Here is a 14,731-nt window from a genome sequence, read left to right as displayed (position 1 = left end):
TATTCTCATGTTTATCTGCAAGGGTGAAATGTTTGTCTACATTTTAAGCATCCACCATCTTGACATGTTGGTTTACTACACTTGTGGCTTCTAGACACAGATAATTGGGAATACAACTGTTGAGTAATTTTTTCAGTTACAGTCATAAAAATAATTGTAAAACTATTATTGTTTAATGCAATGTTAATGCTTCTGAAAGGCACTTGGAAGGCTGTCAGCTGTTTGTGTAGGATTATGTATGTGGATTTATTTTGGAGCCAATTCCAGCAATGTCTGAAAATGAGAGCCGCATAGTTTTTCAAGGACACTAGGTTTCCATAACAGCAACAACATCCTCAGAATCTAGTGCAGCCCGAGGATAAAGACCTTTGACATCCGAGTGGGACTTAATATAGGTCTTATCTCAGCCTGGTTGGCAAACACATTTCTATACCTTTTAAGGCGAGGTGTAATACCACTTGAACTTTATAGAAAGGGCCTTACATTCAGTTTTATTAGAGGAACAGGAGATGTGCCAATGTGCTGCAACTGTATACCAGTGGCACTTGGGGGCTTCTCCAAATTTAAGTTCCATTACTGGCTACAGACACGTTAAACTGCAGGGGTAAAGGGAGAGATCTCATTAGAAATTAATGAAATCCCTCTCAAGAAAGTCAGAATCTAAATTTATAAAAGTAAATTATTTATCGGATCAAATTAGTGGTTCAAAAACATGGGTATGAATTGCACAGCATCAATTTTGGACTTTGCCATCACTCATATGTTATGGGAAGAAAGAAAGTTAAATCCAATGTTTCTCTATAAAACATGTTACATGCTATAACCAATATCACATGTTATTCTCTTCAAATGAATCAGTGGTAAATGATGGATACTAACTTACAATGCTAAAGGTTATTTTAATAATATTGGTTATAATCATGAAAATATTCTGTTTTACTGTATTTCAAATATCTGAAATGTGGACAAGCTGACAAGCTGAAACTCAATACTTATGACGTTTAAGAGTATCTCAGAGCAAAGACCCTATGGGTTCAAAAAAGAAAGTCACACAACTTTCTTAACAGATAATTTAGATATTTATATGTTAGTTTAGACACGTATTTATCCTACTATACAATAATGCCGTCTGAAGCTATTCTATAAGCTTACTTTCTTCCTTTTGATTTTTAATCTTGTTAAAAAAATTGTTTTGTTCAATCGCTATTTTAGGACTTGTGCAATGTTATATCTTAAGACACAGAAAAAGCAAGATGGGTCTTAAGATGTCAGGGATGCTTGACCAAATCTAGTGGGAGGCTGCTGCTGACTAGGCAGTCCCCACCTCTATAAAAGCAGTAGCCTCCGACTCCTCTGAGAACTGACAGGCATCCCACACAGGTAAGTGCTTTGTTTCTTTGTGCTCACATAATTAGCTTTTACTGACATTATTATTAGATTAATGTCACTCATCATATTTTTAATGTCATGTAATCAAGTACATTGATAATACCATGATTCAAACATATTGTTTACAAAGATGTTCAAATACATTTTGCAGCTACTTTAATGGCTAATTTGGAAAGGTTTTTTAGTGAGTAAAACTTAAATAGTGTTAATGCTGTTTCCTGTCGTGGGCACCAGGCAGTGTAAAATATTTAACTTTGTGTTGTCAGAGAATGATTGTCAGAGGAACTCAATGTGTGCTCACCTTGACAACATATGCATATACAGGTGCAAAACAAAAAGCCAGAGTACAGGATTTATTTTTATTTTAGTCATTTTAATAATGCACATTTTTTATCTGAAAGGTCTTTCTCAGACAAATGAGAGCAGAGAGCCGTCTTTCTAGTAAAGGCAGCGACCAAGTCCAATCATTATCAACTGTTAGCCAGCAAGCAGTAGAGAAAAGCAAAAAACACCACCAGATGGTGACCACAAGAGTGCACACAACAGGACCATCACAGGGGATAGAAACATCCGAACATTTTAATTGTTCATATAAAAGTATTTAGAAAAAACATGATTGTCACAAAGGACAAAAAAAACAACTAATATCCAAGTTTCAACAAATGTAACAAAAGTGCCAAAAAGTCTTCTTCGATTATCATCTCAATCTCTCTTCGAAGGCATCCTTGGACAACAACAGGTCTGTGCCACACAAGAGGGATAAACTGAAGTAAGACATGTTTGCAATAATATAACCTCCATAATGAAAAATAATACTAACACTATCAAATTCATTCAACACTATTCTCTCATCTTTTCAGTCCCATCTAAAGTGCCATCATGAGCACAGACGGAGAAATGCAGTGCTATGGCCCGGCAGCCATCTACCTCCGGAAGCCAGAGAGGGAGAGGATTGAGGCTCAAACTGCTCCGTTTGACGCCAAAACAGCCTACTTTGTGGTGGATGCCACTGAGATGTACCTCAAGGGTAAACTTGTGAAGAAAGAGGGGGGCAAAGCCACAGTTGACACAGATTGTGGAAAGGTAGGTGAATCAAATATGAAATACTATTCTAAATTATAATCTTAAAAATATAGTTTTGTCTCTCAATTTCATTTGATGTCAATTGATTTCTGTTCAGACTCTTACTGTCAAAGAGGTCGACATCCATCCCAGGAATCCTCCGAAGTTTGACAAGCTTGAGGACATGGCCATGATGACCCACCTCAACGAGCCTTGCGTGTTGTATAACCTCAAAGAGCGTTATGCATCATGGATGATCTACGTGAGTATGCAACCTAAGACCTAGATTGGAGTGAGTATATAGATTCACAAGAAAAAAATTCCACAGGTTGTTTGTTTTACCACTGCTAAAACTCTTTCACAGACCTACTCTGGCCTGTTCTGTGTCGTGGTGAACCCCTACAAGTGGCTTCCCGTGTACGATGCTATAGTTGTGGAAGGATACAAAGGCAAGAAGAGGATTGAGGCACCACCCCACATCTTCTCCATCTCTGACAATGCCTATCAGTTCATGCTCACAGGTGAGATAGATTGACACATGACACATGAATTTAACTTCACATGACAAACACAATTAGTCAAAGCAGAAATGATATGAAATAAGACTGATACATGGTGTTTCATGTAATTATACAATTTTATATGCTGCAGGTGCCACCCAAGTTCAGGCCCTGTCCAACAGTTAAACCTGGTGTATCACAAGCATGACGCTTCAACAACTAATTCTGCACACATCATTGTTCTCTGTATCACTAAGACAAAAAGAGATAGTCATCCCATGTTGTTCATCTGTAAAGCTCTGCTGTTAAAACTTCCAAATAACCTAAACTCTCTTCTCTCATTTAAAACCAGTACATAGAGCACACAATCAAGTAACTATTTAACCTTGCACATCCCTCATGTATGCACCAATGTTGGCAGAACTGGTTTCAGTTGCAATGCACCTTTTAAATGTAATAAATTACAAACTTCACAGACTTTTTGATGTTTTTTATGAATTTTGTGACTGTAAAAAAAAAAGGTTTTTATCTGATTGTTCATTTCAGATCGTGAGAACCAGTCTGTCCTTATCACGTGAGTAATACTACCATACCTGAAAAAAGGAAATTCAAAAAAATTCAAAAACACAAAAATAACCTCAACATATTCCTTTCTTCCCTCAGTGGAGAATCCGGTGCAGGAAAGACTGTCAACACCAAGCGTGTCATTCAGTACTTTGCAATTATTGCAATAGCCACAAGTAAGAAGGCTGAGCAATCAGCTGGCAAGATCAAGGTAAAATGGTGGTTTTCCCTCAAACTTATGTTTACATTTACATTTATACTAAAAACAAAATGCTGTAAATTTTAATCTCTTTATGTAGGGTTCGCTGGAAGATCAAATCATTGCAGCCAACCCTCTGCTGGAGGCTTACGGTAATGCCAAGACTATCAGGAATGACAACTCCTCTCGTTTTGTGAGTAAAAACGAATCGAACAAATATTAGCTTTTTGAACTGCATTCCAGGTATCATGCCAACCTAAATCTAATTTGTTTAGGGTAAATTCATCAGAATCCACTTCGGAACATCTGGCAAGCTGGCCTCAGCTGATATTGAAACATGTAAGTCATTGTCTCCATTTTGTTCAGTCACCTTTGTTTCAATTTACACTTCGTTATGGAGCCATTCGTTGTGTGATGATATACATGCAATGTTTTTTGTCTGACTTTGATTTGTTGAACGTAGATCTGCTGGAGAAGTCCCGTGTCACCTTCCAGTTGTCTGCTGAGAGGAGCTACCATATCTTCTATCAGCTGATGACAGGCCACAAGCCTGAGCTGCTGGGTATGATGAAACATGGAAAATAGGAAGTTGTAGTTGGAATTAAGACGCTGTTACAGGAGGACTGATTCATTTATTTCTTCTATTCTTTTGTAGAGGCTCTTCTGATCACCACCAACCCCTATGACTACCACATGGTCAGTCAGGGTGAAATCACTGTCAAAAGCATCGATGATGTCGAGGAGTTCATTGCAACAGATGTAACGCACAACTCCTACTTGTTTTGAGATTTCAAAATTGAGAATCCAAGACACAAATGTCACAAATGTTGACTACTTTCTTTTCTGTGCAATGCAGACTGCTATTGACATCTTGGGCTTCACCGGTGAGGAGAAAATCGGCATATACAAGCTGACTGGTGCTGTGGTGCATCATGGCAACATGAAATTCAAGCAGAAGCAGCGTGAGGAGCAGGCTGAACCTGATGGCAATGAGGGTAAATGTGATAATAATGTCTTGAAGCATGTCTGTCACATGTATAACACGTGACTCTAAACATGACATAGATCAGTGAACTTAAGATTTTTCTTTCCATCAGTGGCTGATAAAATCGCCTACCTTTTGGGCTTGAACTCAGCTGACATGCTGAAATGTCTGTGCTATCCAAGAGTCAAGGTCGGAAATGAGATGGTGACCAAAGGTCAAACCGTTTCACAGGTACAAAAACAGAGGAAACTTGAAGCATCTACAAATCCATGAGTGATTTAAAAACCAAGCATGTTTTTTAATATTGCCCTTGTTTCTAGGTCAACAATTCCGTCTCAGCTCTGTGCAAGTCTATCTATGAGAAAATGTTCTTGTGGATGGTCATCCGTATCAATGAGATGCTCGACACAAAGCAAGCAAGACAATACTACATTGGTGTGCTGGATATCGCTGGGTTTGAGATCTTTGATGTGAGTGGTCTGAAAACTATCTGAGCAGTATAACAGATGTACACAAAAATGCTATGTACTCATACATTTCGGCTATTACAGTACAACAGCTTGGAGCAGCTTTGCATCAACTTCACCAATGAGAAACTGCAACAGTTTTTCAACCACCACATGTTTGTTCTGGAGCAAGAGGAGTACAAGAAAGAAGGCATTGAATGGGAGTTCATTGACTTTGGTATGGACTTGGCTGCCTGCATTGAGCTTATTGAGAAGGTAAGTAGCTACTTGGGAAGACTATTTTTTTCCTTCATGTGCAAATCATTGCCTCCGCAAATAAACTTTTAACATGAAATGTAATTATTCTCAGCCAATGGGCATCTTCTCCATCCTTGAAGAGGAGTGCATGTTCCCTAAGGCCTCTGACACAACTTTCAAGAACAAGCTACACGATCAGCACCTTGGCAAGACCAAGGCCTTTGAGAAGCCAAAGCCTGCAAAGGGCAAGGCTGAAGCTCACTTCTCCCTGGTTCACTATGCCGGTACAGTGGACTACAACATCACTGGCTGGCTGGAGAAGAACAAGGACCCACTGAACGACTCAGTTGTTCAGCTGTACCAGAAATCTTCAAACAAACTGCTTGCTCTTCTGTATGCATCCCATTTTGCAGCTGACGGTAAGAAGCTAATCAGTCCAAACTGATAATTAATTTATGTTACTAGCATGCAGGTTTAATGTGGACATAAACCTGGGACTGATAAATCAAATTCATTGAATAGTGGCATTGTTCAAACTTCCTTTGAAAAAATATAGAGGCTGCTGCTGGCAAGAAGGGTGCTAAGAAGAAGGGTGGTTCCTTCCAGACTGTGTCTTGTCTTTTCAGAGTATGTATTGTTTCATATTTTTGGATTACATATAGAAGCCATATAGAAATGATATTTGACTTAAATTTTCATACTGTTGATCCACAGGAGAACTTGGGCAAGCTGATGACCAACTTGAGGAGCACACATCCTCACTTTGTACGTTGCCTGATTCCCAATGAGACAAAGACCCCAGGTAAAAAGGTTTTTCATCCACCTTTTGTCATTTTGTGTAACTTAGTCACAAAAAAAGGTTTTAGAAAAAAAATATCTTTTTCCAGGTCTGATGGAGAACTTCTTGGTCATCCACCAGCTGAGGTGTAACGGTGTGCTGGAGGGCATCAGAATCTGCAGAAAGGGCTTCCCCAGCAGAATCCTCTACGGTGACTTCAAGCAGAGGTGAAAATCAACTGATTTTACTAGAAAAATTGTCATGAAAAATCTCAGACCTCAACCTGAAATACACCAAAGTAAACAGAAAATCATCTTTTCTAGATACAAAGTACTGAATGCCAGCGTCATCCCTGAGGGACAGTTCATTGACAACAAGAAAGCTGCAGAGAAGCTGTTGGGCTCCATTGATGTGGACCACACTCAGTACAAGTTTGGGCACACAAAGGTACAATTCTATAGGCAATTTTAAAAACTGTTATTTATTACAAATCAAGTATTATCGGTGTGTCCTGATGACAGATGTCACTTATTTGAACATAGGTGTTCTTCAAAGCTGGTCTGCTGGGTACCCTGGAGGAAATGAGAGATGACAAACTGGCTACGCTGGTGACCATGACTCAGGCCCTCTGCAGAGGATTTGTCATGAGGAAGGTGTTTGCTAAGATGATGGAGAGGAGGTAATATTTGTATTTCAAATATAGCACCAGTAACTGTACAGTCCAATCAAGTAGTCATGTTGCTTCAATTGTTATCATCTGCAAACCCATGACATAAATGACATATGATCTGCAATTGTTTTTCCAGGGAATCTATTTATTCAATCCAATACAACATTCGTTCATTCATGAATGTGAAAAACTGGCCATGGATGCATCTGTACTTCAAGATCAAGCCTCTTCTGAAGAGTGCTGAGACTGAGAAGGAACTGAGTCAGATGAAGGAGAACTATGATAAGATGAAGACAGACCTGGCTACTGCCTTGGCCAAGAAGAAGGAACTGGAAGAGAAGATGGTTTCCCTGCTGCAGGAGAAGAATGACCTGCAACTGCAAGTGGCTTCAGTACGTAAAGTGTACGATTTATTAAGTGTACACATTGTGTACATGCTTAATGAAAGTTTAATTACACTATCATCTTCTGACTTTCTGTGTACCTTACTCAAGTTTTAGATTAATTGAACGAGAATTGAATAATAAAATGTTTAACAATGAAAAGTAAGCAAATTATCCTATTGTACTGTAGGAAGGGGATAATCTCTCAGATGCTGAGGAAAGGTGTGAAGGGCTCATTAAGAGCAAAATCCAGTTTGAGGCTAAACTCAAAGAGACAACTGAAAGACTGGAGGATGAAGAGGAAATCAATGCTGAGCTGACTGCCAAGAAGAGGAAGCTGGAGGATGAATGCTCTGAGCTGAAGAAGGACATTGATGACCTGGAGCTCACCTTGGCTAAAGTGGAGAAGGAGAAACATGCCACAGAAAACAAGGTTCACGCATAAACACAATGATGTAAAACAATAAACATGTTTCTATCAATGGGTCAAGTATGTGTAGGTATAACTATTAAGTTGTATTAAATAAATATAATTTTTAAAGGTGAAAAACCTGACAGAGGAAATGGCATCCCAAGATGAGTCCATTGCCAAGTTGACCAAGGAGAAGAAAGCCCTCCAAGAGAGCCACCAGCAAACACTGGATGATCTCCAGGCAGAGGAAGACAAAGTCAACACTCTGACCAAGGCCAAGACAAAGCTGGAACAGCAAGTGGATGATGTAAGAAAACAGTAACTCTTTGTACTGTTTTCTTTGTATTGACAAGACTCCAGGAATGCATGGTCTGTCTTATAAATGCCACAAACTATTATTGATAAATTTTATTTTATAGCTTGAGGGATCACTGGAGCAAGAGAAGAAGCTCCGCATGGACCTTGAGAGAGCCAAGAGGAAGCTTGAGGGAGACCTGAAACTGGCCCAGGAATCCCTCATGGATCTGGAGAATGACAAGCAGCAGTCTGATGAGAAAATCAAGAAGTGGGTTTTTAGATTACTTGTGAATTGTAATAAGTTTGCTGATCCATCAACATCAGAAAAGAACAGACCTGCACCTGTAAATAACACTTAATGTTGAGCAAGTGCTGATGGTATTAGAAATATAACACTGACTGAATATTATTTTACTTTCCTATTACAGGAGGGACTTTGAAATAAGTCAGCTCCTGAGCAAGATTGAGGATGAACAGTCCCTTGCTGCTCAGCTTCAGAAGAAGATCAAGGAACTCCAGGTAACATATTTAAATTAAATAGTGGACCCAATAGATTGTAAAAAAAACATTGTACACATTATTTAACAAGACTTCTTAATGTCACCATCATCAAATCTAGGCTCGCATCGAGGAGCTGGAGGAGGAGATTGAGGCTGAGAGGGCTGCTAGGGCCAAGGTTGAGAAACAGAGGGCTGACCTCTCCAGGGAGCTTGAGGAGATCAGCGAGAGGCTTGAGGAAGCTGGTGGAGCAACAGCCTCTCAGATTGAGATGAACAAGAAGCGTGAGGCTGAGTTCCAGAAGATGCGTCGCGACCTAGAGGAGTCAACCCTGCAGCATGAAGCTACCGCATCGGCTCTTCGCAAGAAGCAGGCGGACAGTGTTGCAGAGTTGGGTGAGCAGATCGACAACCTCCAGCGTGTTAAGCAGAAGCTGGAGAAGGAAAAGAGCGAGTACAAGATGGAGATTGATGACCTCTCCAGCAACATGGAGTCAGTTGCAAAAGCAAAGGCTAGTGGCTTGTTTTTAAGTATATGTTTTACCGTTATAAAATTATACAAATTATATGTTACTTTAGAATTTTATAATATGAACATGTTATGAACTATTTATACATTAATATTAGTAGTAAGTGTGGCTATAAAACAAAAGCATATTGAAAATGTTTAAATCAGTCAAACAAACATTTTTCAAATGTAGCTCATGTTTTGTTGTAGGGCAACTTGGAGAAAATGTGCAGAACTCTAGAGGACCAGCTGAGTGAGCTCAAATCCAAAAATGATGAGAATATTCGTCAGCTGAATGACATTAATGCACAAAGGGCAAGACTGCTGACAGAGAATGGTGAGTCACCTTTGATGAAAAACATTCTGTGGGTGGGTTTATCAGTTTTTACTAACTTATTTACGTTTGGTCCTTCAGGTGAGTTCTCTCGCCAGCTTGAGGAGAAAGAAGCTCTTGTTTCCCAGCTGACCAGAGGCAAACAGGCTTACACTCAGCAGATTGAGGAGCTTAAGAGACACATTGAGGAGGAAGTGAAGGTAAACAATAGCTATTATCTCCATAAAATACATAATATCATTATAGAAAATAATAATGAAACAAACCTCTTGCGAAAAAAAACAAACAAGCAACACCAAGCAGCCAAATAATAAAATTAACCTCAAAAACCCTTACAAAATATATGTATACTTTACCAGTGAGTTAAAAATGTTTGTGTCATGTTCAACAGGCCAAGAACGCCCTGGCCCACGCCGTTCAGTCATCCCGCCATGACTGCGATCTGCTCAGAGAGCAGTTTGAGGAGGAGCAGGAGGCCAAGGCTGAGCTCCAGAGAGGCATGTCCAAGGCCAACAGTGAGGTGGCTCAGTGGAGAAGCAAATATGAGACTGATGCTATCCAGCGCACGGAGGAACTGGAGGAGTCCAAGTACATGAATCCTTTTTGAATTAATGAATGCATTTTTATTCAATATTAAGAATTTAAGTGTAATATTTTTGCATAGTTAAATACAATCATATTCTTCTTCGTGACAGGAAAAAGCTTGCCCAGCGCCTGCAGGATGCTGAGGAGTCCATCGAGGCTGTGAACTCCAAGTGTGCCTCTTTGGAGAAGACCAAGCAGAGGCTGCAGGGTGAGGTGGAGGACCTCATGATTGATGTGGAGAGAGCTAATTCTCTGGCCGCCAACCTTGACAAGAAGCAGAGGAACTTTGACAAGGTGCTTTAAGGTTAAGAAGTTAAAAACAACAACAACAAAAAACAAGATCTTATTTAAAGGATACATGTCTTTTTTTACTCACATGCATGTTTATAGGTCCTGGCAGAATGGAAACAGAAGTATGAAGAGGGCCAGTCTGAGCTGGAAGGATCCCTGAAGGAGGCTCGCTCCCTCAGCACTGAACTGTTCAAGATGAAGAACTCTTATGAGGAGTCTCTGGATCAGTTGGAGACATTGAAGAGAGAAAATAAGAACCTTCAGCGTATGTTGTTGTTGAAGAAAATGAAAATGGAACCTATGTCTTATTGAAGGAGAATATATTGAATAATGTACTGATACATCCTACTTTACTTTAAATATTAGCATGTACTACTACCTTGTAAAACAGCATCAGTATCTGTAGGTAATATCAAATGAATTTTTGTTTTAATTGCTCTGTAGAGGAGATCTCAGACCTGACTGAACAGCTTGGTGAGACCGGAAAGACCATCCATGAGCTGGACAAAGCAAAGAAATCTGCAGAGAGTGAGAAGGCTGAGATTCAGACAGCACTGGAGGAAGCTGAGGTAATAGAGTTAAAATTAGAAGTAGAAAGGATAAACATGTATTTTCTTTTGAATTGGATGCATTCCATCCATTCCTGTGTAATTCAGCATTCATTTAAAAGACTTTTATTAACATAACTGTTTAAAATTATTTAAAGGGCACACTGGAACATGAGGAGGCCAAGATTCTCCGTATTCAGCTTGAGCTCAACCAGATCAAAGGTGAGGTTGACAGGAAGCTGGCAGAGAAGGATGAGGAGATGGAGCAGATCAAGAGGAACAGCCAGAGGGTGATGGACTCCATGCAGAGCGCTCTTGATGCTGAGGTCAGGAGCAGGAACGATGCCCTGAGAGTCAAGAAGAAGATGGAGGGAGACCTGAATGAGATGGAGGTTCAGCTGAGCCACGCCAACAGGCAGGCTTCTGAGGCCCAGAAACAACTGAGGAACGTCCAGGGACAGCTCAAGGTGAGGTTTGTTGATTGTTGACTGAAAAAGACAAATGCTTAAGAGGAAAGAAAGTTAACATCTTTTCCACTTTTCATTATCAGGATGCCCTATTGCACCTTGACGACGCTGTCAGAGGACAGGAGGACATGAAGGAGCAGGTTGCCATGGTGGAGCGCAGAAATGGTCTGATGCTGGCTGAGATTGAAGAGCTGAGAGTCGCTCTGGAGCAGACAGAGAGAGGACGCAAAGTGGCTGAGCAGGAGCTGGTTGATGCTAGTGAGCGTGTTGGCCTGCTTCACTCTCAGGTTTGTTTTCAGTAATTGAACAGAAAATTAAAATATTAAAAACATTAGATATTATAATAAACGTGACTTTTCTCAAACATCCAGAACACCAGTCTGCTGAACACCAAGAAGAAGCTGGAGTCTGACTTTGTCCAGGTTCAGGGTGAAGTTGATGATGCTGTTCAGGAAGCAAGGAATGCTGAGGAGAAAGCTAAAAAGGCTATCACTGATGTGAGTTTACATCTCAATCTCAATACGTGGATTTAAGGCTTATACCAAATGAAACTTGTACTGGAGACCATTTATCATTTCAGGCTGCCATGATGGCTGAGGAGCTGAAGAAGGAGCAGGACACCAGTGCTCATCTGGAGAGGATGAAGAAGAACCTGGAGGTCACAGTCAAGGACCTGCAGCATCGTCTGGATGAGGCTGAGAACCTCGCCATGAAGGGTGGCAAGAAGCAGCTCCAGAAACTGGAGTCCAGGGTGAGAACATTACACTGTATAGTATAAGTGCTCATCATCAACCAGTTTGAGGATGCACCTTATTGATGAGTTATTTATCATCATGTTCAGGTGCGTGAGCTGGAAAGTGAAGTGGAGGCCGAGCAGAGACGTGGAGCTGATGCTGTTAAAGGAGTCCGCAAATATGAGAGGAGAGTGAAGGAGCTGTCCTACCAGGTAATTCCCACTGGAAAAACTAATCTTAGTTTCTTTTTATTCTCTGTTCCTCATCACTTACTGTATTAACCCTCATCTGTGCAGGCTGAGGAGGACAAGAAGAACCTGACCAGGCTTCAGGATCTGGTGGACAAGCTGCAGCTCAAAGTCAAGGCTTACAAGAGACAGGCTGAGGATGCTGTAAGTCATTCACATGTTTTTTAAGTTGATTTTGTAATATTATCGCTATTATTTGTCTTGTAACAAAGTCCGAATAACCCCAATCCATTTGCAGGAGGAGCAGGCCAACACTCATATGTCCAGGTGCAGGAAGGTTCAGAACGAGATGGAAGAGGCTCAGGAGCGCGCTGACATTGCTGAGTCTCAGGTCAACAAGATGAGAGTCAAGAGCCGTGATATTGGAAAGGTAATGTGATCATACTTTACAGAGCATAATGTGGGCGGCACCTTTGTTTATTCAGGTTAAGTTAACAAGGTACATGAAAAGTAGCTTTGTCGTAGATTGTTTGGATGATAACAGTATCAATTGTGTTGATTTTTTAAAACCAGTAAAATGAAAAGATTTTTGTTTTATAAAGTATTCAGATTGTTTTAACCCTTTCCACATAAAGAGAAAATAATTTGAATATTTGCCACTGTTAATTGATTTTCTCCTTCTTTCTTCTAGTCTGATTCTGCAGAGTAAGAGTCATCATCCACTGGAGGCCCTTCAACAGAGTTCATAAAATATGAACCAGTTAATGGCTCTTTTATTTTTCAATAAATATGATGATTGCTCCTGAATCCTGTCACTGTCTTTCTGATGATTAATTCATGTAGTTTCCCAGACAAACTTCTCGTTAAAAACACAGTAGTCTAGTTAGCCATGCTGTAATGTCTTCTGGTACAGTATAGTTTGGAAGCAGTTAAGTACAATGTGTCCCACTTGGCACTGCTTTTGAAAGCTAGCAGCTCCACAATTCACTGTCCACCGCCTTTAACTCATCATCCAGCATCAGCTACAATGACATGACATGACATATTATTACAGGGTTAACATTTTTCTTCCCCTGTTGGGAGATTATTACATTATGGTTTCATGTTACATTTGTCTTAGAGTAAGACATAATAGTAGGCAAATGATTTGACATTTTAAGTTCCAAACATATAAAAGAACAAAAATGGGATGATAAGAATGGGAATCAGATTCTGATTAGGGCTTTAAAAAGGCTCAGGCTTGTCCTGCAGCCATGCAATGCTCCACTAACACAAGCCACAAACAGATAGGGTTTCAAGTCCTACTGGTCTTTGCTTTGTGACTTCTGGAAGAAATTGAAACTAGACTTGGAATCTTGGAGCAGAAGTTTGTTTTCCCCTCACCAAGTGTTTGATGAGCCCTCACCTTGTAGTCCTATGCTTTTGAGAGAGGAATACTTTTCAATATTTCACATCAATTTGTGATATGGTTACCAGGTAAACATGTCCGTGGCACATTAGCAGCAATGGAAATCAACACCAGTCGAAACCCTAATCCCAATTGTCTAGGAACAACACAGTCCAAAAATTGGTCCAAGTAATAATCTAATCTTTTTTTAAAATAACATCCAGATTAGTATTAGTACGAACATTCAGGATGAATAGATATTAACTATATTAATATCAGCAGCAAGAAAATAACTAAAACAAGTGTTAAAAGATCATAGGTACTTTCTCTGGTACTTTAAAACCTCACAAAATCTGCTCATATCAGAATATGTCATGAGAGGCAACCCACATGGGTCAACGTAAGGGAAAAGTGAAGAGAACTGATTATGTTTGTTTGCATGTTTTCTTTGGTCTGCCAATTTGACTAAAAAAATGCCCTAATAGACAACCACCTTCAAGATTTATCAGGGCACTGGAATCATTCTTATTTAACAGACGTCACCTCATATCAAATGTAGCCAGCTCTTTTTGCGTTGTGTGGAACTTATTTTAAGGCCTGATCTCTAACAAGTTGCCAACTCTTTCCATGTCCATTTAGAGAGTTATATTTGTGTGACTAAACTTACATGGATATTCATTTTAATATAGGAATATGAGCTGTGGGCAAGTGTTGTGTAACTGTAGAACACAGATATTTAGGGGCAATTCCATGCATGTATCAAAAGAAAATGAATGATTCAATGTCTATTAATGAAGCGCTTTGACTTGAACATAGATCAAATAGAGCACAAACACAATTATAATGGTATTTTTCAGGTATTCTTCAGGCGTTATTGACATACAAGTGAAGAAGTGTTTGATGAGCATAATAAAAGTTTTAATTTTTTTTAATGCTGACAACTGTCTCATATTAAAGTCACTTAGGGGTGAATGTTCTTTCATTTCAGATATTTCAGATGTGCAAGTGTCTTGCAACCGAATATCAGTGATATTTGAAACACTTTCTGAAAGTAATTCCAAGAGCTACTGATGAACTGAAAAAAATATGCTAATGTTTCAACTTTAATCTTTAACCTTAAAATCTAATTTTATATTATTTGAAATCATTAACAAACCATATTCTGAATTATTTTATGAAAACAACTTGGTCCTCACTTCCTGCATTTTCAGGAAGTAGTGGATCAACATTGAGATCAGCAAGTTTTTTG

General features: G+C 39.6%; 1 protein-coding gene across 1 annotated transcript; it reads left to right on the top strand.

The window, feature by feature from the left end:
- Positions 1-2,108: 2,108 nt before the first annotated feature.
- LOC117766582 (myosin heavy chain, fast skeletal muscle) lies at positions 2,109-12,902 on the top strand. The gene is made up of 40 exons (XM_034593750.1): positions 2,109-2,158; positions 2,250-2,472; positions 2,570-2,713; positions 2,816-2,972; positions 3,498-3,525; positions 3,615-3,726; positions 3,815-3,907; positions 3,990-4,053; positions 4,178-4,276; positions 4,370-4,473; positions 4,571-4,709; positions 4,812-4,930; positions 5,020-5,169; positions 5,251-5,421; positions 5,516-5,822; positions 5,960-6,030; positions 6,118-6,205; positions 6,291-6,408; positions 6,505-6,628; positions 6,724-6,860; positions 6,988-7,243; positions 7,425-7,667; positions 7,777-7,953; positions 8,066-8,211; positions 8,372-8,462; positions 8,563-8,952; positions 9,159-9,285; positions 9,364-9,482; positions 9,674-9,870; positions 9,978-10,161; positions 10,258-10,423; positions 10,603-10,727; positions 10,865-11,173; positions 11,257-11,460; positions 11,545-11,670; positions 11,754-11,924; positions 12,015-12,119; positions 12,204-12,299; positions 12,394-12,525; positions 12,787-12,902. Exons 2-40 carry the CDS (start codon positions 2,269-2,271, stop codon positions 12,802-12,804), a joined length of 5,811 nt encoding a protein of 1,936 aa, XP_034449641.1. The 5' UTR covers positions 2,109-2,158; positions 2,250-2,268; the 3' UTR covers positions 12,805-12,902.
- Positions 12,903-14,731: the final 1,829 nt, after the last annotated feature.

Source organism: Hippoglossus hippoglossus, chromosome 8 (genome assembly GCF_009819705.1).
Source record: "Hippoglossus hippoglossus isolate fHipHip1 chromosome 8, fHipHip1.pri, whole genome shotgun sequence".
Classification (NCBI taxonomy): domain Eukaryota; kingdom Metazoa; phylum Chordata; class Actinopteri; order Pleuronectiformes; family Pleuronectidae; genus Hippoglossus; species Hippoglossus hippoglossus.
Note: the sequence above shows the minus strand (reverse complement) of the source record. Positions and strands in the feature narration are given on the sequence as shown.